At 32.6% G+C, this 26,746-nt stretch overlaps 2 protein-coding genes across 2 annotated transcripts; both read left to right on the top strand.

Moving 5' to 3' along the window:
* Positions 1-1,005: 1,005 nt before the first annotated feature.
* On the top strand, positions 1,006-7,286 carry LOC134238737 (uncharacterized). The gene is made up of 5 exons (XM_062720859.1): positions 1,006-1,129; positions 1,545-1,701; positions 3,196-3,508; positions 5,357-5,502; positions 6,680-7,286. The coding sequence occupies exons 1-5, from the start codon at positions 1,082-1,084 to the stop codon at positions 7,066-7,068; spliced, it is 1,053 nt and encodes a 350-aa protein (XP_062576843.1). The 5' UTR covers positions 1,006-1,081; the 3' UTR covers positions 7,069-7,286.
* Positions 7,287-13,259: 5,973 nt separating this feature from the next.
* LOC134238732 (leucine-rich repeat-containing protein 74B-like) lies at positions 13,260-26,246 on the top strand. Its single transcript, XM_062720856.1, has 12 exons — positions 13,260-13,329; positions 14,295-14,503; positions 14,722-14,829; positions 14,920-15,013; positions 23,013-23,062; positions 23,172-23,253; positions 23,780-23,865; positions 24,002-24,196; positions 24,441-24,530; positions 24,703-24,963; positions 25,159-25,244; positions 25,919-26,246. The coding sequence occupies exons 1-12, from the start codon at positions 13,260-13,262 to the stop codon at positions 26,118-26,120; spliced, it is 1,533 nt and encodes a 510-aa protein (XP_062576840.1). The 3' UTR covers positions 26,121-26,246.
* Positions 26,247-26,746: the final 500 nt, after the last annotated feature.

Here is a 26,746-nt window from a genome sequence, read left to right on the forward strand (position 1 = left end):
AGGTAACATATCAAGGTGACATACAACAGTTTTTTTGTTCATACCCCCCCCCCCGCCTCAAGAGAAGGATAGGACTTTAGATCAAATCACCAGGAAGGAAATAGGCCTGCAATAAAGAATAAACATTTATTGGTGTGTAAAGAAACAGTCTTTGAAATTTTTTTTCCAAGAATTGCAGGAAAATACGGAGTCATATTGTACTAGCAATGAAAATTTAAGCATCGCACTGAAATGTTGATTCAATATTTTCACGTCATGACTCCTGTGAGTATGTTAATTGGCATATCTCTTGAGAAGTTTCACTAGAATATTTGAAAAAAAAAACATTGAAAAAAATATTCTTCAGAGGATCATAGCTCTTATTAATCATATTCAAATGGAAGAAATTATCCATAGGCAATGCAATTTAAGTTCGAGGTTCTTAGATTAAGGGTCAAAGCAACAGAATGAAGTACAGGATGGAGAGAAGGCTTCATATTAAAAGATACTGAAGAATTCCGGGGTATCCTTTTAAATATACTCTTCTAGAAATAAAAGAAGGCTTTATTTAGAAGCTTTAATTCAATCATCTATTTCGTTAAGAAAGGAATTAAAATAACTTTTATCAATTTGTATCGGAATCATGAATGTATAATTTATTGTGTACATATGATGACTTATCAAAAGGAAATAAAGTTTAAATCTGAATATTCAAAATTCATTTGCCCGTGGGAAGTTTTATCACAAGATATTCACAATTTACCCAAATTTAAAAAAAAACAACTTTAATATTATAAGTACTTACATGTAGCAAATGTATTCATTTATGGACATATCTCTTGTCCTTTTAAATAAACTTTGCCCTTTATTTTTCTTGCAATCGTCAGAGGAACTTTTCTGAATTTTGTATAACAAGCATTTAATTTCGAAAAATTTGTCAACTGACATTTAAACAATGGATTATAATTGTACATGTATAATAGTCGTATATAGCGCGGGAGGACACTTATGATCTCATTATTTAAAAATCCCTCTGAATGTATAGAAATAATTCTGAGTGTTAACTTCAGACTCATTGTGTTTTTCCATCATTCAGAGAAACATGGAAAAAGCATTGCTGTGCACAGTAGTATTACTATTATTATTAAAGGTATGTAGGAATATTTCCCGATTTTTCTTGAACAAGGAAAAACAATTAAAGTTTTTAAAAATATATACTTTCCTGAATACTGATTTCAGATTAATTTTAATTCTTATTCTATTTATATTATTATTTCTATTTTAGACGTGTAGCGTAGTCTCAAAGAAATATGATAGAACCGATTTTTTATTGCTAGGGTTCGTATCCCACGAATACCATCATATATTTTAATAAAAGAATATTTTTTCTCAGAAAAGTTTTGTTTATCATAATTTCATAAATTTCAATAATGCGAACTTGATTTAAAAACTCAATTCACAAATTGAATATGATTTTAAAAAAATATCTGAAGCCATAGGCATCCTGCGCGCATTGTTTCTCCATGTTCTTTTTTTTTTATTCTTTTGAAATATTTATTTTTCAGGAAATATTGTCAGGTGCAACAAATGAGGGATATTACGGTTTTCTCCCCGATACTATATCCATGGAAGACTACGGAGCCAGTTGTTCCGTGAGTTACACCAACAAAGATAAAGTTTATGTGCCATCCATGTGGTTTGTCGACGGAGTTCCCGTTCTTTGTAAGTTCAATATACATCCACACTTATATAACTCTCTATATATATTCAGGTCTGTCAGTCCAACATATGAATTGTTAGACTACAACGTTACTACTACGTGTACTCGGACGTCACAAATAATAAGCCGTTAATTGTTCAATATTTTCTTTTCTATTTTTTTTCTCTGTGATAACTCTTTGAAAGTTAGCAGAGTTGATTTCTTGATCATTGTACCGGAATTTAAATTAGACAGGTCCAAAGGAGCTAAGGAGGCCTAATATGCATGCAAATCTCGTGCGGTTGCTTTTGTGCTTGACGTCAATGGGCGAGGACTACTGTATACAGGGAAATTTTTGCCCCCCGTTTTATTTTCGCCCCTTTCGCCCTACTATCATTTGGGCGAATTTAAAACGGGGCGAATTCAAAGAATACAGTATAATTTCTTAAACAAAACTATGACTGGGCGAATTTAAAACGGGGCAAAATTGTTTGCAAGTGTGAAAGGGCGAAAATAAGACGGGGCGAAAATAACCCTGTATACAGTATTGAAATTGGCATGGGAATAATTTAGATCTATGTCTACATTTTTAAAGTCTAAATCTGTGATTTTATTTCACAAAGAAATGGAAATATAAGGAATCACTGTCTATTTAGTATAGTATGCCAGGGACATCAATGATAGTGGGAAACATGAGCTAACATAGTGGGCGAGCCCGTTATGCATAATTTATCCCATGTTTCCCACAATCGTTGATGCCCTGGCATACTATACTAACTAGACAGTGATTCCTTAAATATATCGGCGACACGGAAATAGTCGACGTTTCAAGAGTTACCGTGTATGCTATTTGAAAGATGGCGTCTAGGGAAATATTTTGTGATAAATAATTTCTGGTTTATGATAATTAAATGATTATTTTTCATTCTTTTTTTGGTTATATTTTATATTATCGTATGAAGATAACGATTGTCATGATCGGGATGTACGGAAAAATTCATAAACAATTAAGTACGTAAAAATTGTCCTACAATTAGTTTTAGAATTGACTTCGTGATAGATTATACTTGCTGACAAGGTGATTGTATCAACCATACCACTTGAAAATTGATTACCATAAACGTGATTTTTTATATCCCTATTTTATCAACTTGTTAGTCAATGTCTTGTTTTAGAAATTGCTCGAACGTAGAGTATTCCCTTGTGTATCGAGTCAATTACAAAATAAACTCTTCATCCAAGTGATGATAGTATATCGCTACACAAGTAAGGGAAGTTGTCTGAAAATGAAAATTTGAAGACATCACGCTTATTAATACAGATTTGTTAGATTACCGTTAGGTAGAGATTTAAACGTTTGGCATATTTCTGAGTTTTCACGAGGCTTAAATCAACGCCTTCGAATAGAAAATATTCAAGTTTTGGTTGTCTCCTGAATATTTAGCCCTTAAATGGTAGCGTCGCAGTCTGATTTAGAAATAATAACTAGAAAGGTTATTAAACTTTTCATTATTCAGACAATGATCCTAACTGGTTTGTGGAAGAGTCGAGTTTTTCTCCATTTTCATCAACCTTGCAATCCCGGATCAAAAACGTTAATGCAGCAAAGAAAGCCATCCATGTTAACTTCTACAGCAAGTCATGCAAAACAACTATTGATTTTGGGAAAAATAGGGATGACAGTCGAATAAGTTACAAAGTGTCTTCAAAAGCAGACTTTCTTTATCTTAACTCCTATCCAAGAAATGGTGCAGTGGGATTCAAAATGCCTGCAGATATAACTATAAAAAAAGATTCACGAAACCTGATACTACAGAAAAAACTTCAATGGTACGTATGCAGTGTTTCTTTCAATCGTTTAAGCTCGAGAAAAACTAAATGGTACGTTTTAAATAAAATTTACCAGCCTATGAAATACAAAACATGAATGTAAGGTATGAGTTCTTTTCTAATAAGACAATAATTATTAAAGATGACAAATTTGATCCAAAAATAAACGCTTATCTAAAAATCATTATCAAACGCTTATTTTTATTAGATTTTTTTTTTAATGAAAATAAATTGAGAGAGTAATTAAAGTGGTAAAACAGGTAGAAGCGGTACATGAAAAAATACTGAAAATCAAAACTTGTATTATAATATCAAACTTATTTTTTTTTTTTTTTTTTAACTTGTGTATGCATTTTAATCATAACAATATCCTATTTCATTCAATGTGGTTTACAGTTGTAACGATTGTATTTATTATATATTTTTTCATTTTTCTTGAAAAAATGCAAACTCATTTCTTCGATTGTTGAGTTTATCAATCAAAATGTATGTTGAATATTCGAACCTAAAAGTAAATCGTGAAATCAGAGTCAAAATGTTGAAAAGCTCACAAAGAAGATAGGAGGATAAGGCGGACAAAGTGCCTATAGTGCGACAGATAAGAAGTGAAAAAAAAATTAATCTCAATTATATCAAAATTTTATTTGATATTTCATCTAATATTAAAGTATACTTAATGTAAAATCTCTACAATTTCCAAATAATTTACAGAGACTAAAAATATGTGTCAATGAAAAAGTAAACACACACTAAAAGAACAAAAACGATCATTTTCTCGTACTTTGACAGTATTTTTCAATATGAGTGGGTCTTCGCTTTATTTTTTTTGAAAGATAATCCTAAAAGTTTTCAATAAAATATACATTTTTTGGTTTACAAAAACATGGAGTGAAGACCTACTATACCTGAAAAGTACACTTTTATGACAAAACATTCGCATCTTTCAGATAAATACTTGAAGTCCATTAAGTCAAGGGTCATATAACAAACATGATTTAAATGCCCGAAGTCTCTATGAGCCATGTAGCACAGTGGTTAGTGGTGGTTGGTCTCAAAGCTGTTATAGTATATGATACATTAGATTTTTATTGCTAGGGTTCGAATCCCACGAATACCATCTAATATTTTTATAAAAGAAAAAAAATACGAGATTTTTTTTCTCATAGTTTCATAAATTTCAATAATGAGAAGTTAATTCAAATACTCAATTTACATATTGATTTCTTGATATCCGACGCTATAGGCATTCTGCCCGCCTTGTTAACGTTCCCCCATTTTCTTTGTCAACACTCTTTTTGTCCATAAGTTTTACAAAACATTTTATAGCCGTTGTTTGTTTTTACATAATCAATAAGAGTGAGTATTTATTGTTGTTTTACGCCGAGTTGATCGCAAGATTTCACCAAATTTCGGCAGTGATAAGGACGAACGGGAAATTGAAAAATTTCAAACAGGTCTGTAAAGTCAAAAGACACTGGCATAAAGAAAAGGAAGTGTCTTCCATACAAATAAAGGCCTCATAGATTGTAACAAAAAGAAATATGAAGACAAACAAACAAAGGTCTAAAAGTTTTCAAAACACAATATTTATTTAGTGGATTCTTAAGACCTTTTATAACACAATGCCTTACTTAATAGAACAATTTTCAGAATTTTATTTCCATAGAAATATTGATAGACCAAATAGTACACGAAGAAAATTTGCTTTGAAAAAAAAAAACACTAGAAAACTGGACACAGAAAAAAATCATCTGAACGCATACAAAACACCGTGTTATGACACGTTATGTCAATATTTTTATGTAGCATTATGGTGCTTATTAGAATTGCTAACAATTATTTTTCCAGGGAAATAATAGTTTCCTCGGGGCGTAGTATTCAATCATACAAGCAAACCCTTCCGATCAAAGACGGCAAACCCATCAGGTGGAAATATTTTGGCCCTACTGTTTTATCGACCTTTGGAAGACTCATTTTTTCTGTAACTACAAAAGGTAAGAATTTATCAATTATGTCGTACAATATTAATCAATTCAATTCATATCATATAGAGCAACAATTACCACTGTTATATAGAGCAAGCAAATGTTTGTTCGACTGGACCTGTGAATTTAAAAAGTATTTATAATTGTTTGCTCCCTTTTTGAAACGTAGAAACAAAAACGGAACCACGTTTTTTAGAATTCATAACCTCAGAGTCGATTTCTTGAAGAATATACAAAAGATTAAGAGAATGAACAGTTTGTGCATGTACAGTGACTTTTCAATCAATCAAATGACAATACTCAGTATATACTTGTCAACTTTTTTTTTTATATTTATTAACTTAGTCACTCACTCACTCAATTTTCACTGACCCATAGGACATAATTCATTTTAAAGAAAAAAAAAACAAGATGTGTTTGTGAAACTCTGATGCCCCTGAATGGCAACATATCGAAGGTTTGTCACAAAGATTTCATATTTGAAGTATGAAAGTCCTAGCAGCAATTATTCAAAAGTTATGGCCAAAATAAAAGTTTGGAATTTGATGTAAAAGTGTGTGAAACTCCAAGGTCAAGATGTCAAATTTGTTGGTACTCAGAGAATGGTCTTGTCACAAGGAATATTCACCTGTGAAATACGAGAGCCATAGTCCCACCCAGTCAAAATTATGTGCAAGTTTTGCGAACAAACAGACAGACATACAGCTAGACAAACGGACGGACAGGACAAAACTATATTCCCCTGAAACGTTTACGGGGCCTAAAACAACTTAATGCAATCAAAAAATAAATTTAAAGTATTTTTACAATTTTTGTTTGCTTATACAAAAATATACGTTATCTTTAAATGTCAATTAAGTTTAAGTTTCTCAGATCACATATTGGTTCTACATTTAACATTGACATTTAAAGATAACTTCTATTTTTGTGTAAATATGAATTTATTATCTCTGATTACGCCATCTTCCATATAAATTTTATTGCTTTTAGAAAAAATGATCGGATCGTGCTGCTTGTCAAATTCTGAACAATATTAAAATTTAAAACAGAGCTTATGGAAATACTTTTAAATTAATTATTTGATTGCGACAAATTCGTTTTTTTTCCTTAAAATGAATTATGTCCTCTAACATGGAATCACAGTCAGGGTCCTTGAAACTAATAAATTTCTCTTGTTTTATCTTAGCTCAATGGACTCGCCCATCTGTCACAATAACGTATATTCGAGATGTCAAACTAGCCACATCAAACGCATATTCTTATAAAACCATTCCATCCAGCTACATTTCCGACGAGATTTTCTGCAAAAACATCAACGACAACACGCGGCTGTGCCAGTGTTACATTCTGGAGGATGATGATAATTCACCGAATAACAGCTTTATGTACCTGAAGTCCAATTCCTCCAACACTCGAACAGACCTGCGATATTCACCCTATGGATACGCAAGTTACGGTTACCAGACCGAATTATACTCCATCCTGAGGGACCCAACTTTAAAGGAAGGGGAAACCTACTGTATGAAAAATGCGGGCGGCCCTCCTGGCTACCAAATTGCGATAAAAACAGATTAACTTACTACAGTACTAAAATGTGTTGAAAAGGACATGATACAAATGACAAATAAAGTCTATATTATTATGACAAGGGCTAAATCTTGATGTAACTTGTGAAAATGTGGTCAAGATTCAGGTGAAAAAACGGTCCTCTATTGAAATCTGAAGGGTCCATGATTTGAACATTGGTTAACTGTACTTTATATTGTAACATTAAATTTTGATCCTACTTGTAACCTTACATTATTTCTAGAGATGGGAAATGATTTAAGCCAACTCAAGTCTTCATTTGAAGTAACTTTCACTATAGTTTGTCTTTTTTGGTCCAGTTTACATGAACACACATTAAGTCTTTTCTATTCAAGTAAGAAATAACTTTCAATTTTAAGTCTCAGACAATCTGAAAGAGAAAAATGACGAACAAACGAAGGTACCGTTAAAATTTAACCTTGAATAGTACATCAAAATGTAATTAACTGTGTCCTGACATTTGAGGGTACAATAAGATCATAATCTGCCTAGTTAAATCATAATTTAATTAGAGTTTTAAACTTCAAAACTTTATAATCTCATTAATTAGATTTAAATTTTTCTCTTCATTTCTGTTTTAAATTTATTATGCGCTCTTTCGTTAGCATTACTTTATCTTTAACTTTTTAGATACAAAGTAGTAAATTGTTGATCGCAGTTATGTTAAAATCTATAATTTGAAATTGGTATTAAATAACTCTGAAATGAATGAAATTGAATGCATGACATGTTATGGAAGGGTTGTATACACATTATAATCCGAAATCTATTGCTTAGGTTTTACTTTTTAATTGGCGTTGATCTGTCCCTCTTTTTTAATGAATAATTATTTTGAACAAGGACATTGCAAAGCAGAACATTCATTGGCAAAGAACATCTTTATGATCAAAGCGGCATACAATATCTATCCCGATGCAAAAGTTACGCCACTTCTGTTTCGCACAGGCCATAACACATCAACAAACAAACCCACACAAATGATTCCTTTGATATATCCTCTCCAATTCCGTTGCTGGAAAAAATCACTCTCGACTGAAAGTTCTATTTACCTGATGATGTAATTAAGAGCCATTCTCTGTAATGACTTGAACTTTTATATAGGAGCTGTGGCACGCATAGTCTCAGAATTTCTCCAAACTCTCTATGATAAAAGTCTTTGATACCCTAAACTGAAATCAGGCAAAAATTGGTTGCTATGTTTTATAGTTACCATGGCAACATGTCTTAAAGTTCGAAAAATGGCATTTTTTAACATGTTTAGAGCCCCATAATTAACATTTGCGGCAAAGCAAACAATTGGCAATGACTGTTTCCAAACATTGAAGGTCAGATGTCTCAAATGCATGACAAACATGTTTGGTAAATCAGCTATTACATACGTTACTATGGTAACAAAGTATTCAAAAGTACAAAAAAATATTCATTGAAATTTATAAAGTCATACACGTAAAAATAAAAAGCAAATGTGACCAAATAGTAGAAAAAAGAGCCTTGAAACATATACCAAGAACAAAATATGATATTTCATTTTGGTTGGCTATGGTTGCCAAGGTTTTTATACCACAAAGAGCCTTCAAAGTAACACTCTGTATATTTAAATCTGATCCTATCTTTTAAAAAAGCATATTTCCTCATAAATAATGATCAATTTTGGAAGATGTTGGTGTCCTCCTAGTTTTCCCATTTGAAAAAAATCAGATTAGATTCTTTAAATAGAGCGTTGCTATGGAAATAAGCAGAAAATATATGCTTAAAAACCTGAAAAATATTTTCTGTCCTTGGATACGTACCCTTAAATGTAGATTCCCAAAACTTTTATGATTGATATTTATTAACAGCTAACCTGACTTTTAATTTTGACTATCATCCAATCTCTAAGTGGATGCAAGAAGTTGGCACACAGGGTTTAATATTGATATAAAGTTTACAAAATCGAACATTTTCCCTTCTTGGTTACCATAGCAACAGTGTTGTTTTCTTCATTAAATTTTATCAATATATGATATTCAACTTCAGTTCTAACAGATAAGTACTATTCAAGCGGAGTCCTTTCATTTGTTTCTTGATTATATGGCAATTTAATTCTTAATGCAGCGAAAAATAATTCAATTTTAAGCACAGGTACTTTGTTTCCATGGTAACACTGCAAAGTAGCAATTATACCCAATTTTTCTTATGGTTTTGGTGTTGTAAGGTCCTAGGGATGCATATTTGCCAGTCTTGAATGTTCATGATTTTCCTCAAGACAGTAGCATTAACCCAAACTTAGTTACTGGTTTTGCATGGTTACACTGTGTTACCATGGCAACCATAAAAGTTATTTATAGAATAATATTGCTTATACTTATATACTTAAGGTCAAACATTTTCACTGTTTTTCTTAAGAAGTTGATTGAGTTTGAGCATGTAACGCCTACCATTAGTGAATACGGTGTGTTTTTCAGCATATTTCAGCATTTTAAATGTATTCCAAATGTACCCTTGGTTACCACTTACTTAGAGATATATTCTAAACAGTTTCTTTACAGTATAAGTGACATCAAGGTGTCATGTTTTTGTGAGAATGATTTGTTTGCTTTTTCTAGTTTTTATTAAGCCACAGTCAACATTTAAAGTGGCTGAAAATCTCGATTTTTCAAACTTTTCCGGCTGTTGCCATAGCAACCGAGACACATAGCAACAAAATTTTGTTTGATATTTGTTTCTGGTGTCAAGTACTAAGCATGGGTGAAGTTTCATCAAAATCGGTGACCATGCGTGGCAACGAAGTTTAAGTGGTTACAGAGAATGGCTATTAATACGTAATATCTTTCCATCACCGCACTTTTTAAAATAGCTTTTTATAAATTTGCTTGCCTTCGTTCAACTCAATGAAATCTTCCATGAATACTTACTGCTTAGGTTATCATATTTTGGAAAATTTATCTTTTCTTAATGCTTTTAAATAAAATTCAAATATTTAATGAGTGATTGATTTCTAAGGAAAAAAATTCGTTACTGCTAAAGGTAGAATCCCTTTAATAAACGTCATACATGAAGCTATAATGGAAGAAAAAAATATAATATTTAAATAGATTAAATATGGAGATAACAAACATTATTCAAGTTCAAAAGTCCTTTTTAATAATACAAATCAGGAACTGAAGAGAGGGAATAGCTAGGGGTCTCTGAAACATTTACTCCAAAATGAATTCAATGCTAACAATGAGAAGTGACCAGCAGGCATGTTTACGAAGCTATCTTAGGACTAAGAAACGTCTTAAGATATACTTACGACAATTCTTAAGACTAAGTGGGGTTTTCGAAAGTATCGTAACTTACGAAAGTTCTTAAGAATTATCATAAAGTTACGACAGCTTTAGACATATCTTAAGTCTATCGTAAGTAGAAATAGCTGCGTCCATGTTGTTGCAGGCTCGACGAAATCGTCGTTTCAGACGTGATTGAGTATTGAGATATAGGAAGAATTCGAAAGACTGATTATTAGTATGTCGGGACCGTGAACGACAGCTGTAAAAATTATATACCACTGTAATAGACTTCGTTAAATAAAATGTTTGATAAGACTATTAATTTTTGTTGATGTGCTTATCAAAACAAATATCTACAGTTCGACTGATTAATGATATTGCGCACTATTTACTATTTCATTTTGAAAGAGGTATTTATTTCTTTAAGCCCGGCCCCACCCCCCACCCCCCGCCCCCGAAGCCTCAACGCTATCTAAAAAATCATGGATTTTTTTTTGTATTGTGCATCTATCAGGTGGTTTCTACAGACGTTGAATTATTACACAGTTATTAATGTACTGCATTTACACATGACACGGACGTAGCATCGATTTTGAAAGGGGGGAGGGGGTAGATAAAGAATCCAACCAACATAGAAAAACAATCTAACTTACATTTAAAAAAAACTTGACCTCGAAAATTTTGTAGCTCGAAAATCCACAGACACCTGACGTTACTTTATTTTTCTTTAAAAAAAAAAATATAACCCTACCTAATAGTAATATATTTTTAGGTAGGGGTATATTTTTATGAAAAGAAAAATAAGTTACATCAGGTGCATGTGCAAAAATCTTATTTCGTGCTGGGGAGTAGAGGGGCTAGGTTCCAACTTTTTTCAGTGCCAAAGTTTACTCATACACTACTAGATTACCCTTATTTTACTATTCAACACAAAAAGGGGGAAGGGGCGATCTTTCAATGAACATTTTCAATGGCTCAATGTACAGAGTATGTTTGGACCTTCCTTTCCCCATGTTCAATTACATGCCTGTATGCATTTACTTTCCAAGAATAACCATGGTTAGAATTCTTATGATATTCAGTGCCTCACGCAGATGCACAACATACATAGTAAGATGTAACCCGTAAACAGAATAAAATTTAATCTCACTTAACCTGAAAGAGTCGCGGTGTAAGGAGTTGATGCTTACGTCTCAGTCGTGTGTTCGAATCCCACTGTGGGACATGGAGACCGGTCCTTCGGATGAGATTGTATAAAATGAGGTCACGTGTCGCAGTTGGTGGTGGCACGAAAAAGATCCCTCATTGCTCAATGGCTTTAAGTGTCGAGAATAGGACACAATTTATAGCTCTCCACCAGCAAGTGGTGGCCTCTCCATATGAGTGAAAGATTCTCGAGAGGGACGTTAAATAATATACTATCAATCAATCTTAACCTATAAGAGAGAGAAAGTTTTTTCTCTGTAATAATGATTTAAGACGTCTTAACTTAGGAAAATCGAGAGAAAGCTAGAGAAAGAGAGAGAGAGAGTTTAAATGGGTTATTCCGGGTGACCAATGATTTAGTCTTTGGGGGGAGAGGGCTCCTCCAGATTTGCCTACTTCCTTCCGATTTTGCGCTGCATTCCGTTTCACTCATGTAAATTGGCGCACTTTTCATCGTTCAAGAATTCTGAATGATCAAATGGCACTCTATTTCATTTTAAATGTAACCAATGTTACAGCATATCGTTGAATTTATATGATTAATAATTAAAAATAAATAATTCATATTTATAAATTAAATAGAAACTCCAATTCCTTTTTTTTAATTTATACTCTTTTAAATATTTCCATAATGATGACATAACGTGTAGCATTATATATAGCAAAAAATTGCAACTCTCTTATCCTTGACAATGGTTAAAAGTTTAGAGTATTTCTAACGTCTTATCTTAGGGTGATCATAAGATAGCTTTGAAAAACACCTTAAGATAATCTTACGATGATCCTAAAATTTTCTTAAGATATATCTTAGGAAATTTCTTATGAACAATTTTAGGAAAGTTTCGTAAACATGCCTGCTGATCTTTTTTGTCGCATGTCCGATGCCAAATACAGGTGTGGAAACCGGTCTTTCGGATAAGACCGTAGAAATCGAGGCCTCGGTTCTAACACAAAAAAGATCTCTAGATCATTGCTTAATGCCCGGTCTGCATTTGCAGTCTTCGAGAGGCAATATGTGGCATCTCATGAGTGAAAAATATTCGAAGGGACGTTTAACAGACAAACAAACAAACATTGTGAAAGAGAAATATTTTTTTTCTACAATTCATATATCATAATATATATTTCATCATTAAGACGGAATCCTTTCCAATTAAAAATCTTTATTATAAGATAATTCTAATTAGAAAATGTACTGCTGTAAAAATATCGTATTTAACTTTTATTTAATTCAATGCACGTGGCGCTGCATACAGTGTCTAAAAAATAAGATTAGTTTATAAACAAGTATTCTATAAATCATTCCAAACTTTTAACTTTTAATAGAAGGGACGCCAATATATATAAGAAACACAATAATCCGGATTATGAATTAGAAGGTTTAATCTGGTTTGTGACCTGTACTTTCGGAGATGCCATCATTGATAAACCTTTACTCAGCTGGTCATACTGAACAAAAACAAAGCTAAAATCACCACTAGAAAAGGTTTAGCCACAACCCACAAGGCTACACAGTGTAATTGGACGTCTGTGTAAAGTGTGAGCGTGAGGTTTCTATAAAATACTGTGAGAAAATAGATGAGTACAGTGGAAATTGAACACTTATCAGGACTATCACTTCTGTCTGCAAAACTGGGCAGTCACCGGCATTGCTTCTGATTATAGTAAATAGTTTTTTTAATGGATTTGTAAAATGTGTTACTGAGGAGAAAACCTCCACTGATGTCACAGTCAGCAAGACGAGCTTTTATAACAGAATACTTCGAAAGGGACAAGGATATTGAAGTTGAAGGTAATGTCACCACAATCAGGTTTGAAATTTGAAAGATTTTGTTGAACTTGAATACTTTAAAAACTACTTAAAAATAATATTGTTGAACACTTTTAAATGATACACTCACATTTATTTGATAAAGTATTAAAGCTTTTGATTTAATATTCAATTAATAAGATTGTGAAGATTAAACTTACCTCTTTTTTTTACAAAAAAAGATTACATGAAATTTTAAATCGATTTTGTCGTAACTTTAGCGAAACCATTGTAAATGTTCTTTTTGTGTTCTGGTATAATAACTTAAAGGTAACAAAGACAATAGTTCAATAAATGAAATGTTTATAAATATATTTAAAGATATTTGAAATTTAGAAGGCAGTGGTATTATAATCATGATATGTAATCGATTAAAGTCCTAAATTAATCCGATTAATGGAGAAAGACACAAGGACCACGGCGATTTAATAATGAAATTAATACATGTAATATATTACATCTTATCAAAACAAAATTAATCTGCAGTTTTTAACATAATGATATTATACTTACATAGTATATAGTCAATTTAAGATTATTGGTCCTGAAAATGAAAAATATGTTTAAAAAGTACCCGTCAAAAACTTAATATTATTGTCTTGTTATATTCTGCACTTCCAAATTTAACTATCATGATAGGTGTTAATAGTTTGAACACTTTCAAAAAAAATTGAATCGTAGTACCAAATCGAAAACTCGGAAAAAATACTTTGGGTACTTCAATCACAACTGAATAAATAACCCTGATTTTAAATGAGAAAAAAAACAGTTTAAGTAAGAAAACAGCATTCACTTAATAAGCAGAATAAGATGTTTCTTGATGCAAAAAATGGTTGATTCCATGAATTTATTTTTTAGTTTTGTCAGTTTTGTTTGTAATTAACATTATTGCAAATAGACTTAAGTATTAATTTTTTAAAAATCTGATAACGTTTATTCCTTTTCAGCTGAAAATTACAAAACAGAATTGAATGTAGCTCTACGTAGATACCAAACCAGCAGCGACGTTAGTCGCAAAGACTATCTCCGGGCATGCAAGCATTGTGGAGTGGTCCCCCTGTCCGTCTTTCTACGTCAGCTAGGGGAGAGAAATATGTCTCTCAGGTTTCAGCTTCTTACAAAAAATGCCATCAAGTCCTGTGCAATCGCTCTACTTGTACGAGTATTTTATTACTTTATGTTTGACAATACAGTTGCATTTTGCATTGAATTTTCCAGAAAAAAATTAAGAGAGAAAAAAATCTCAGACTTTGTTCTTCATGTCTTATAAAATGTGAAAGAGCAATGGTCTTATTCTAAATAAAACAGTGTTTAAAATGAGTATTTTGTTATATTTTACATTCTGTCTACTAGTTTTATTTGATTATTTTACAGAGTAATACACGTGTCCAGTCTCTGGATCTAGAGGGATGTCAGATTGGGTTGTCAGGTGCTCAGTATATGTTCGATCTGCTTTATAGGAAAACTAATATTACAGAAGTGGTAAGTTCATTAAGGTCGCCACTGAAACTCATCTACTTAATAAAAGTGAAATGTCGTGTAATCCACTGCCTAATTGTGTGTATTTTACAGAATTTAAGCGGCAACAAACTTGGAACGGAGGGATTACGATGGATTGTTCAACTTTTTCATTCAAACCATCACATTAAATCAATTAATCTCTCTAGTGAGTATATAAGTTAAAAGTTTACTTTTTTCTGATAGGACTATCTCTTTTTAGTCTATCATTTCATGCAAAGGATTGCGTGCATTTTTTCTCCCTTTTAAAGTCTTATTTTGGATATGATTTTAGCGCAATATGAATAATATGTGGCATTATAAAAAATCACTGTGAAAGATCCACCAAACACTAAGAACATATAAGAAATGTTAATACAAAAGTATCGAAAGTTACAAATAATAAAAATGCCAAAGTGCATGCATGTCTTCTACTGTTACATGTAGTACCAGTTCCGACCCCATCCCACCCAACCCAACCCCTCTTATACATACAGCACCTTGTTGTTTCATATAGATTTTACAATAATACAATAAATATGCATTCATTTGAATATCTAGATCTGTTGTCACTTAAGTACATATGTGATTTCAAATGATTAGTCAGCGCAGGATTTTAAAGTGCAAAATTTCCCTTCTATCACCTAAGTTGCAAAGTTTTGATTTCGTTGTTTTCGATGTTTTCCTTAATTACATTATATTTTCTAGGAAAATTTAATATATTGCTACTAAACAATGTCTTTGAATAGCATCATATGTGCAGGTATTACATCCTTCATAAGGCCTTTCATATGGCCTTGTCCACATTTTCAGCTTTCGTGGAACCCACTATGACGAAAAACTGCATTAAAAACATACACTGTAATACAGAACTAAATTAGAATGTAGAGAACAGGAACTGGACCAACTCTGACGACTTGATTAAAGCTTAAGATATGAATTGAAATGTTACAGAATGGGAAAATTGTCCAATTCTTTACATAAAATTTCCAAAAATTTAATAAAGTTCAATTGAAGTATTTAAAAATAAACTTGATTACTTTTTTAGAACTTATATTAGAAAACCGTTTCAGCAAAATACAGTACAGGCCACGAGTTTTCCGCAACGCTCGGTGGAAAAAACACCGTGTGAAACGCTCTGTGTTACACCGTGTACACGGTGTAGCACGGTGTGTGTGGATTTGAAATATACAGGTAGGCACAAATATATAAAATCTCAGCTAGTGTCCTCCGTGTCGCACCTTGTCAAGAAAATTCCCCTCCAAGCTGCACCGTGTAAATAGTATTACAGACAAAATCGTTTGTTTCTCATAAAAATTTGATAATAAATTTTGATGACAACTTTGGTTTACGAGTATGTATATAAAATAATCGTTTTTATTCTACCAGATGTTGGACTTCGAATGGCACGCATGATATTGAGTTTAGATATCGGTAAAAAAAAAAATTGAATGATTTTCATTTGAATTAACTGTGTGTTAGAAATTTAAGTAAAATTATTCATCCACGTTACAAATTAAATCAAATTAAATCAAAATTATGAATTTTATTTTTTTAAATGAATAATTTAATCTCATGTGTTCATGTAACAAAGGAAGACGAAATGGCGTTGAGCTGCATTCGTGTCACATACACTGTATAGTACAGTATAAAATTAAATCAGAGCTGTATCTATGTTCATGGTTTTAACATGTACAGCACTAGTGTACGATCCAAGCATTATTATGTATATTCCTTATTAAAATACATTTATTTTGTTCTTCTTGAATTATTCTGAATGTGGATGCGAAAATCGTTAGCAGGAAATTAATGCAATAATTTCAAAGTGTATTTCTAGTAACAGCAAACATTATTTTCATAGAGTAGTATTCACTACGTTGTGTTTTTAAAATCCTTTCAGTGTAAGTAGTTATTTCAATAAGTTTTTCTTTTCTTGTAAAGTGTATAAAGAGCAACACCAGAGAGAGAGAGAGAGAGAGAGAGAGAGAGAGAGAGAGAGAGAGAGAGAAAGAGAGACTCATACAACCCCCTTTTAACATATAGTCTGTATTTTTTTTTTTTATTCTTCGTTTTATTTAAGTTAAGGAGGTCACAATTAATCATTCTACAATTCTATTTAATTGCCACAACTTTTGTTCATATTCAACCCATTTAATGCAATTAATTCGTTCTTTGTATATGCTGTACGCACAAAATTCTCGTGCATCACCTGCCAATCAAAATACCATGACGCTAGGTGACCTTGAAAGTCTGTTTACGCGGAAAGAATTTCTCTTGTGATTTGAAACAATCTTATGGTCAGTTCCGAGTTCACACCTGTTCAAAAAATATATTGGGTCTCTGCCCGTGGGCCAGGGGCGCCGTATGTTTATCACACCTTTCAAATTCTTTAGCTCTGACCACAGCAAGTGTACATTTGTATAACATGTAACACACTCAACTGATATCATGCGAAGTTCACCTTCCAGGTTTCACTACAACAACAATTATAAACTTACAATTATTTGTTGATTTATTTATCCTTTTTCAGACACAAATAAGAATGTATCCCGTAGATTAAGATTTAAAAAAACATAACATAAATTTGCAGACTTCTGATAAAGTTTTAAGCAGCTGATTCGTATCGCTTTCTAGAAGGGGGGGGGGATTTTTAAAAATCGCTAAATATCTATGTTTTCTCAAACCGTTTTTAGCTCTACTGGTCAGAGACCAGAAGAGCTTATGCGATAGTAATGCGTCCGGCGTCCGTCCGTCTGTCTGTCTGTCTGTCTGTCTGTCCGTCTGTCTGTCCGTCTGTCTGTAAACAATTTTTCAAAACGCTACTCCTCCTACAATTTTGGTCTGATTTCAATATAACTTGGCACACAAGTAGACTACACTAAGATACATAGAATAGTGCATGGGTTTTTAATTTCGATGAACGGTGTTGCCATGGTTACTAAAAATAGAATTTTCTGTGAAATTCCTTTAAAACGCTACTCCTTCCACAGTTTTGGTCTGATTTCAATATACTTTGGCACACAAGTAGACTACACTAAGATACATAGAATAGTGCATCGGTTTTTGATTTCCATGAATGGTGTTGCCATGGTTACTAAAAATAGAATTTTCTGTGAAATTCCTTTAAAATACTCCTTCCACAGTTTTGGTCTGATTTCAATATAACTTGGCACAGTAGTAGACTACACTAAGATACATAGAATAGTGCATCGGTTTTTGATTTCGATGAACGGTGTTGCCATGGTTACTAAAAATAGAATTTTCTGTGAAATTCCTTTAAAACGCTACTCCTTCTACAGTTTTGGTCTGATTTCAATATAACTTAGCACAAAAGTAGGCTACACTAAGATACATAGAATAGTGCATCGGTTTTTAATTTCGATGAACGGTGTTGCCATGGTTACTATAAATAGAATTTTCTGTGAAATTCCTTTAAAACGCTACTCCTTCTACAGTTTTGGTCTGATTTCAATATAACTTGGCACAGTAGTAGGCTACACTAAGATACATAGAATAGTGCATCGGTTTTTGATTTCGATGAACGGTGTTACCATGGTTACTAAAAATAGAATTTTCTGTGAAATTCCTTAAAAACGCTACTTCTTCTACAGTTTTGGTCTGATTTCAATATAACTTGGCACACAAGTAGACTACACTAAGATACATAGAATAGTGCATCGGTTTTTAATTTCGATGAACGGTGGTGCCATGGTTACTAAAAATAGAACTTTCTGTGAAATTCTTTAAAAACGCTACTCCTTCTACAGTTTTGGTCTGATTTCAATATAACTTGGCACACAAGTACACACATAAGATACATAGAATAGTGCATTGGTTTCTGATTTAATAAAACCATGGTTATAAAAATAGAATTTTCTGTGAAATTCCTTAAAAACGCTACTCCTTCTACAGTTCTAGTTTGATTTCAAAATAAGTTGGCACACAAGTAGACTACACAAAGATACATAAAATAGTGCAATGGTTATTGATAAGTACATACCAGTAGAGCTACAGTCTCGACAGAGACTTCTGGTTTCTTCTTTTCACACGATATATTTCAGAATGAAGTAATATTCGTACTGAAGTTAGCATATTTCATTTGCCAAAAATTCGGCTGTGATTTTTGTATTCAGCGTGTTTACTAAGTTTATCACTATTTTAATTAATGAAATTATTCAGATTATCATCTCTGCCTGTTCAGTAGATTTTCGAGTTTACCGCATTCAATATTTATCTCCATATTTTACATAATTACAGATTTTTAGTGTTAGTCTAAATGCAATAATCCTCATCTGAACAATTATTTTTAAAAGAGCAAAAATGTGCTAGTCTGATACGTATTTTTTTTTAAAATACATGTAATCTAGACACAGTACATGCACATTTAAATTCTTACAAAATAATTAATTCACTTAGTATAATCACGCATCTGATATGTAATACGAAGGGAAAAACCATCTTGTATCAACGATTTAATTGAACACAGTTAAAATCAAAATCTGCAAAGTAGAGACAATTAAGTAATTCATTTATGAAAGTGTGTTTCCTCTTAGTGTAATATAATAATAGTCTATTGAACTTTTTATGACTAATATAATTAGGATTTAACTTGAAACGTAATTGTATATTTTTTTTTGCTGGACACGAGTACGTTGTTATTAAGTTTTCAGGCATCTTATTAGTTTAATTATCTGTATGCGATAAATTACCAATATATGTATTAATTTATGGAAAAAGTACAACAAATATTTCGAAAGAAAGTTGATTTAATTTTATTAAATAAGGGCAATGAGAATGTTTAAAATATTTATCATCAGAACTGTGACACACTGTGTTACACGGTGCACAGACACGCTGACTTCAAAGACGCCGACAAGGTTTGAGCTCCATGCTAAAGCGTGGACTTGCGGTCCACGGGGCCCCGTGTTTTTTGCGGAAAACTCGTGGCCTGTACTGTAATTCTTTAACATTTTCTTATCTAAATACCACATTCTGAGGATCTCACAACTAAAGGACAAATATATAAAACGCATTCTGATGACGATAAAATACGTAATGTAGGCGCAATTTTAAGAATGAATCTGGAATTGAATGAAAACAAAATAAATATCCCTGATTTATCGTATTCAAATATCTTGTATCAAAGATCTTTAAATGATGTCCAGAAATTGCATGTCAGATATTAATTTTCGTGCAACGTTAAAACAAAAAAAGTCACGTCATTGAAACATTACAAATGTTGATTAGAATATATTAAGCAACACCGCTTAAAATACTAACTATTTTCAAGGCTTTGTCATCAAGTAGACGACCTCGCTGACAATGGGTTTCTGTTTTGTGATTGTCTTAATGATTGTATTCTGTAATACGAATGGAAATAAACAAGACTCGGCGCTGATATCAAATATCGGAAAACTTCATTTCAAACTTTTCAAATCTATTCAAAAGAGAGCGATTCTACTACGAAGCGCAACATTCGAGACGCAGTGTTCCGACACTGGATGTTCTTTCAATGAATGCTCGGGATGAACTCGAAATTCTTGCAATCCCAAGATGATGTCAAAATTAAATTCTCTGGAACTGAAAATTGACCAACTTCGAAATACTACACTTCCCAAAGTAAAAGAATGCGAAAAAGGATGGACAAAGTTCAATGGTCATTGTTATAAATACATAGAATTAAAAGTTAACTTTTTTGAAGCGGAAATGTATTGCCGCACGAAAAAGTCGTCTTTGGTGGAAATAAATGATGCGAAGGAGGATGCTTGGATTAACCGTTTCCGTAAAGAAGATGTCTGGATATCGGCTACTGATTTAGCAAAGCATGGAGAGTGGCGATGGTTCTCCTCGGGAAAACATATGAGTTTTACAAATTGGGATAGAGGACAACCGCAAAATAATAAGGAACATTGTGCAGGATATATCAAATCACGCAAATGGCATGATTGTCCTTGTTTTTTAAATAAACAAGCTTTATGTAATACCTGCTTGTTTACATATTATTGAGATCTAAATAACCTTCCACTTTCTTCCTGGATAAAAATCACAACTCCATATTTGTGTGAATTGTCATTTATTGAAAACGACAATGAGTATTAAAGAATACAATAAATGGGGAGATCAAAAAACCTTATACAAATATTCTTTTACATAAACAAGTAATGATCTCCCCTGTTACATGTCAAAATAATGTACGAAATAACAGAAAAAATTGTAAAACATATATACATTACAAGCAAAAAGTTGGCGTTCAAAAATAAAAACAGAAACGGAATGTGTTTTCGAACAATGCCTATCCTTGAACAAAGTATATGTCTCCGTAGATTTTTGGAACCTTTGAAGTAGAATAATTATCCTTGAGATTTCCTGTTTATGAAACACAAGAATGAAAAGAAGTGACCATTCTCGTAAGTTTATTAAAAGAAAACAACTCTAAGTAAACAGGGACACTAAATACATTAGAGGTGGGATTAGGTGTCATGGTGAAATGAGCATCCCCCGTCAAAACGACTGCTGTATGCTCCATATAATTAACATGAAAGGTCAACATTCGACTTAATGACATGTTATAGGTATTTGAAAACAGGGTCATTGTTTCGACCATAAAATTTGTTTAATTTGGGCTCTTTAATGTTCATTACTAAGAAGGTGGATTTCATGACATACAAAAGCGCAGAGCAACAACAGAAGTAAAGAATAAATATAATGAAGATTACCAAAAACTGATCTTTTTCAACATTTATGAACATGAAAAAACACTGTTTTCTAAGAAGTTTTTTTTAATTTCAACATTTCATTTTTAAAGTAAGTTATTTGTTTGTTATTTTAAATCTATAACTTATAAATGAAGGAATGATTATTGGCAACATAACAAAACCCCGTGTCACCCTTTTTGTGGGTTTATTAAATATTATCACGGTCTCAAAAAGCTTTGCTTAGACATGGTCTCAAAAAGCTTTGCTTAGACTGAGGTGAAGGTATTCAAGTTTGTTCAAATTATTTTTATCCTCTTTCAAAAAGATGGTAATGAAGTGGACACTATTCAAAAAGAATATTCATAAACCTCAAAACTCATTGCATACTTTATCAATTATTAGATTTTTTAATTGATATCAATGTTTTTGATCACACTCTTCATTGCGAAGGCGGAAAGAACAAAAGGCCCATTTGCCACATCGCTCACCGAGCACTGTGGCTAGGAAAAAAGCAAAAATCAATCCAGTTGTAAAAATCTTAAATGCAAAAGTGGTCCCGACCTACCTCTAAAAGAAGGGGGGTTATTATTTGAAATACCTTGAATCTACACTAAGAATGCTTAAATATTTCTTTGACTTACTGTGGCTTTTTTTCCTACAAGTCTGAACTTTCATTTTGGCCTCACCCCACCAAAGGGGTTATGATTTTAACAAACTTGAACCTACACTACCCAAGGATGCATCCATTTAAATATGATCAGACATGGCTTTGTTGTTTTTCAGAAGAAGATTTTTTTTATGCATGTTTCCTATATATTCCTGTGTAAAACTTTGATCGTCCATTGTGGCCCCACCCAACCTGCGGGGGTCATGATTTGAACAAACTTGAATCTACACTATCTGAGGATGCTTCCCTATCAAAATTACCAATCATGGCTTTGTTGTTCTTCAGAGGAAGATTTTTAAAAGATTTTTCCTGTATATTCCTTTGTAAAACTTTGATCATTCATTGCGCCACCACCCTACCCGCGGGGGTCATGATTTAAACAAACTTGACTCTACATAACCTGAGGATTCTTCCACATTAGTTTCATTTCTCCAGACCCAGTGGTTCTTGAGAAGAAGATTTTTTAAACATGAAACCAAATTTTTACTATTTTTTAATTTTCTCCACTTGAAAGAGGGCGGGGGCCTTCAATTGAACAATCATGAATTCCCTTTACACAAGGATTTTTTGTGGCATTTTGGTTGAAATTGGCCCAGTGGTTTTTGAGAAGAAGTCGAAAATGTTAAAAGTTTACAGACAGAAGGACGGACGGACAGACGGACTACAAAAAAAATGTGATCAGAAAATCTCACTTGAGCTTTCAGCTCAGGTGAGCTCAAAAAGATATTCAGAGTATGCATTTGTTTTGAATTCTCAAGCATTCGAGGACACTGTAATTCATTAGCTGATTGTTTATGTTTATTTAGATAATGAGTTTGAGGACACCGATGCAGTCTACATATCTGAGATTTTACACGTAAGTTTTTTAAATGTTTATAACACATAATTTAATTTCTTATTTTTTCATAAAAATTGCATTTGACATATGTTTTTTTCCTTTGAATTTCAAAATCGTTTTTGTCCAGGGTGACAACATTATAAATGAGCTCAATCTCAGCCACAACAATTTTTCGGTGGACAGCGGCGTGGTTATAGGCAGTGCCTTAGGTAAGTCCACAAAAATGAAAAGACTTAAAGAGGCATGTCTACGTAGGAAAAGTGGTGACTAAATGAGTAATTAGAGATGGTGCCTAGGTTAGTTGGCCTTAATGACAGAGAATAACGTGCAATTTGAAATTACCCTCAGGCGGTGCCTCAGGGACGCTTAGAATAAAAGAAAATTCAATATGAAAGGTAGTGCTTTTTTAGCAAAATTTTACAATGGTTGGCACTGCGTTAGGTGATATTCTAATGTGATAAATCTTTTCTTAAGAAAGTCACAATAACCAACTGTTTTAATAATTCCGTAATGACCACAGGCAAGTAAGCAAGGTATATTTATGTATATTGTATTCTCCAGATTGAAATGTTTAATATGATAGTACTGTTAAAAAAGAGTATTCTTTATTAAAACACACACACACATGTAAAATACTGAAATTAATAAAAAAAAAAGTCGATTTTTGTCTTCAGTAGATTTCTGTTAAAATTTGGAGAATTTTTTAGAATCCTTTTCTTTTCTATTTCTTGTCAGGTTGTAACGACACAATTAAAATACTAAATCTTAGTTGGAACCATATTCGAGGAAAGGGGGCACATGCCATAGGAATTGGTTTACAGGTAAGCAGTTTGAATTCAGTGACACTTGTTAATGTACATGTAAATGGATATGACGTTTGAATGCTAAAACACGTTTTTTATTTCAAAAGTTGGAATTCAAAATGAGAACCTCTTTCACCAAATTTTATCTTGACAGAAAAATTCAACGATAAAAATCCTGAATGTGTCCTGGAATGGATTTGATATTGTTGGTTGTCATGGTTTGGCACATGGTCTGGAGAAAAATAACACGTTGGTAGACTTAGACCTGAGCAGTAACAGAATCGGTGTGGTGGCCATCTCAAAGCTTCTGGAGGGATTGAAAAGAAATTCTTCCCTGGAGTTTCTAAGGGTTTGTCATTTCAGTAGTATCTTATCATATAAATAAAATGGTTAATGATTTTTTTAAAATTGAAATTTCCCCTTTAAGACCAAAACATACAACTGCCATATATTATCGATCTTCATTGTAGATGAAATCTTAGATTGATAAAGTATGAATTCTTTACATCAATGCAATAATTGCTTTTACTTGTATTATTGTGAAGCTCCTTTCTATTGAATAATAATCAGATGTACCATTTTCTATCTGTTAGATCGGAAACAATCCTCTAACAGCACAAGGGCCTTTACTCGTACTACATACTATGAAATATATACCACACATCAAGTACATCGACTTTGGTGTAAGTAGGACGTTTTTGGAATGGTGAATTAGAACTGATGTACATTACGTGCTTTACAAGACTTCTTTTGACAATATCTATTTTTTCTGTAAAATAAATCTGATCTATTTAGAACTAATTAGGTACTCCTGTGTATAACTATATTCACTTTTAAGTTTTCCTTTTTACGTAGATACAACCAGTTGACATGGACTTTGTGACTACATTGGTCACCCTCCAGAAGAGTCGCGATCTTCACGCCACCTATGGCAAGGTTTGTCTTAAGCCTGTCTCAGAGGACGGGGATCCCACCATGTATATCCGGGGAGACCCCGTCAACGTTATGTTTGAATTTACCAGGATGAAAGAAGTAGATGTTCTAGACTTGTTTATAACCTTTGACACAGATGGGAGCCATTCTGTCACGTGGGATGAATTTAAAGAGGGTGTTCAGGTAAACTTCTGAATTTTTTTTATACTTCTAGTATAAGGACAACAAAATATACAACCTTAATTTAGTTTATATTATAGCTTAACAGATGGGCCGTACTGAAATTGCAGTCTGTTTGCGTGTAAGTAAATCACTAATTAGCATTTTTCAAAGCAATATCTGCATGTATACTAAGGCCTGCTTTTTGATTTATTACAGGTCAGCAAAATCCCAGTCCGAATGCGCGACTTGGACATAATAATAAAAAGAATTGATATTAATCTAGACGGAGAAATAAACTTTTCGTAAGTAACTCGGTTAATTCCAACTGAATCCATATCCCTACAGCCAAATTCTTCGTAAAGGGGGCTTATGCACTGAACGACAATATGACAAGCATGAAAAAGAAAGGTGTGGGGGACTACCTAAACTTGTTTTGATGTGGCGGGCACCATTCCAGATCCAATTATTAGCACACCTGAGCTGAAAGCTTTAGTGAAATTTTCGGATCACATTTGTTTGTCGTCCGTTTCACATTGTAATTTTTTTTTTTTTTAATCGAATAATTTTTTTTTCTTCCGTAGACGAGTTGAAAGATAAGCAAATGTTTCATTATATAGTTTAAAGTCACGTTTGATTAAAATCGTGACCATCCAACCTCGCCCTTGGAGTAAAGTAGGGCCACAATCGGTGATCAAGATTTTGATCACAAATATATGTCTATAGCAAAATCTCCTCAAGAGCAGCAAAGACATATATAGGGAAGAATCTTTGGGCAGTAATTTAAAAATGAATATTAAACACGAATTTCAATTCAATATTTTATCAGACGTCCATGTCAATCGTAATCGCCATGTTATTGTTTGTCACCCAATATCCTGACTGTCAGAAATGGACATAACATATTTCTTGACTATTCAGATAATGTTCTATGGACTTCAGACAATTCTCTTAAATCTGTTGAATTAATTTTTTTCAGTGAATTAATGATTGCACAGAAGGAGCATAATTTACGAGTAAAGAAGCTAATGGATAAAGGAGAGCGGGTCTTTTTACAGAGTGATATTGGTATAGTACACCAAGAACTACTCACTTGGTTTGAAGACAAAGGGATTACTCTGAAGAAGTACAATGCTTTAAATTTACCAAAAGAGAAAGCCGACGAAGATAGAGACCTATAAAAGTGAAACGTAAATTAATTCCTCAATTGTTTTTCATATGTTTACGCAAAATGTTACTGTGTTGTTGTTCAAATATATGTACATCGTACAATGTTATGGTTTAAAAAATATTATGACAGGGCTTCATATGCTACTGAGGTATTTATTTAATTAGATTTATAATAAAGAAATTTTAAACATGAAAAATATTTTTTTTTGAGACTGAGCATTGCAAAGAGTATTTTCTTCAGTCAATAGTCTTACCGACCTCTTCAGCCTTTATGTACAAGATGCAACAAAATACAAAAAAATGCATTCTGTGTCTCCTGTATCAAATATAAGAAAACTTTAATCACAGCTTTTCAAATCCAAACAAGATGTGCAACATTTGAGACTCAGTGCTAAAAAAGTTGATGTTCTCTCAGAGAATGCTTGCGCTTCCTAGATGCAAAAATCGGATGGATAAAATTTAAAGAATTTTATAACGAATACCTTGTAAAAATACTTCACTTCTTCAAAAAAAACAAACAAACAAAAAACAATATTTATAAATATTATATATTTTATATATTGTTGCACGACAAAATTGTCTTTTGTTGAAATAAATACCAGAAAGGAGGATGCTTTAATTTTCATTTCCGGAAAAA

Source organism: Saccostrea cucullata, unplaced genomic scaffold, assembly GCF_032062105.1.
Source record: "Saccostrea cucullata isolate Sc308-1 unplaced genomic scaffold, CSIRO_AGI_Scuc_v1 ctg163, whole genome shotgun sequence".
In the NCBI taxonomy this organism is placed as follows: Eukaryota; Metazoa; Mollusca; class Bivalvia; order Ostreida; family Ostreidae; genus Saccostrea; species Saccostrea cuccullata.

What these genes read in the sequence shown, in the direction of transcription:
- LOC134238737 (XM_062720859.1), top strand. Translation starts at nt 1,082, where the DNA reads ATGGAAAAAGCATTGCTGTGCACAGTAGTATTACTATTATTATTAAAG. An exon ending in CGACGGAGTTCCCGTTCTTT is followed by an intron (nt 1,702 to 3,195) that starts GTAAGTTCAATA and finishes TTCATTATTCAG; the next exon opens with ACAATGATCCTAACTGGTTT. An exon ending in CTACAGAAAAAACTTCAATG is followed by an intron (nt 3,509 to 5,356) that starts GTACGTATGCAG and finishes TTATTTTTCCAG; the next exon opens with GGAAATAATAGTTTCCTCGG.
- LOC134238732 (XM_062720856.1), top strand. Translation starts at nt 13,260, where the DNA reads ATGTCACAGTCAGCAAGACGAGCTTTTATAACAGAATACTTCGAAAGG. An exon ending in TAAATCAATTAATCTCTCTA is followed by an intron (nt 15,014 to 23,012) that starts GTGAGTATATAA and finishes ATGTTTATTTAG; the next exon opens with ATAATGAGTTTGAGGACACC. An exon ending in CCATAGGAATTGGTTTACAG is followed by an intron (nt 23,866 to 24,001) that starts GTAAGCAGTTTG and finishes TTATCTTGACAG; the next exon opens with AAAAATTCAACGATAAAAAT.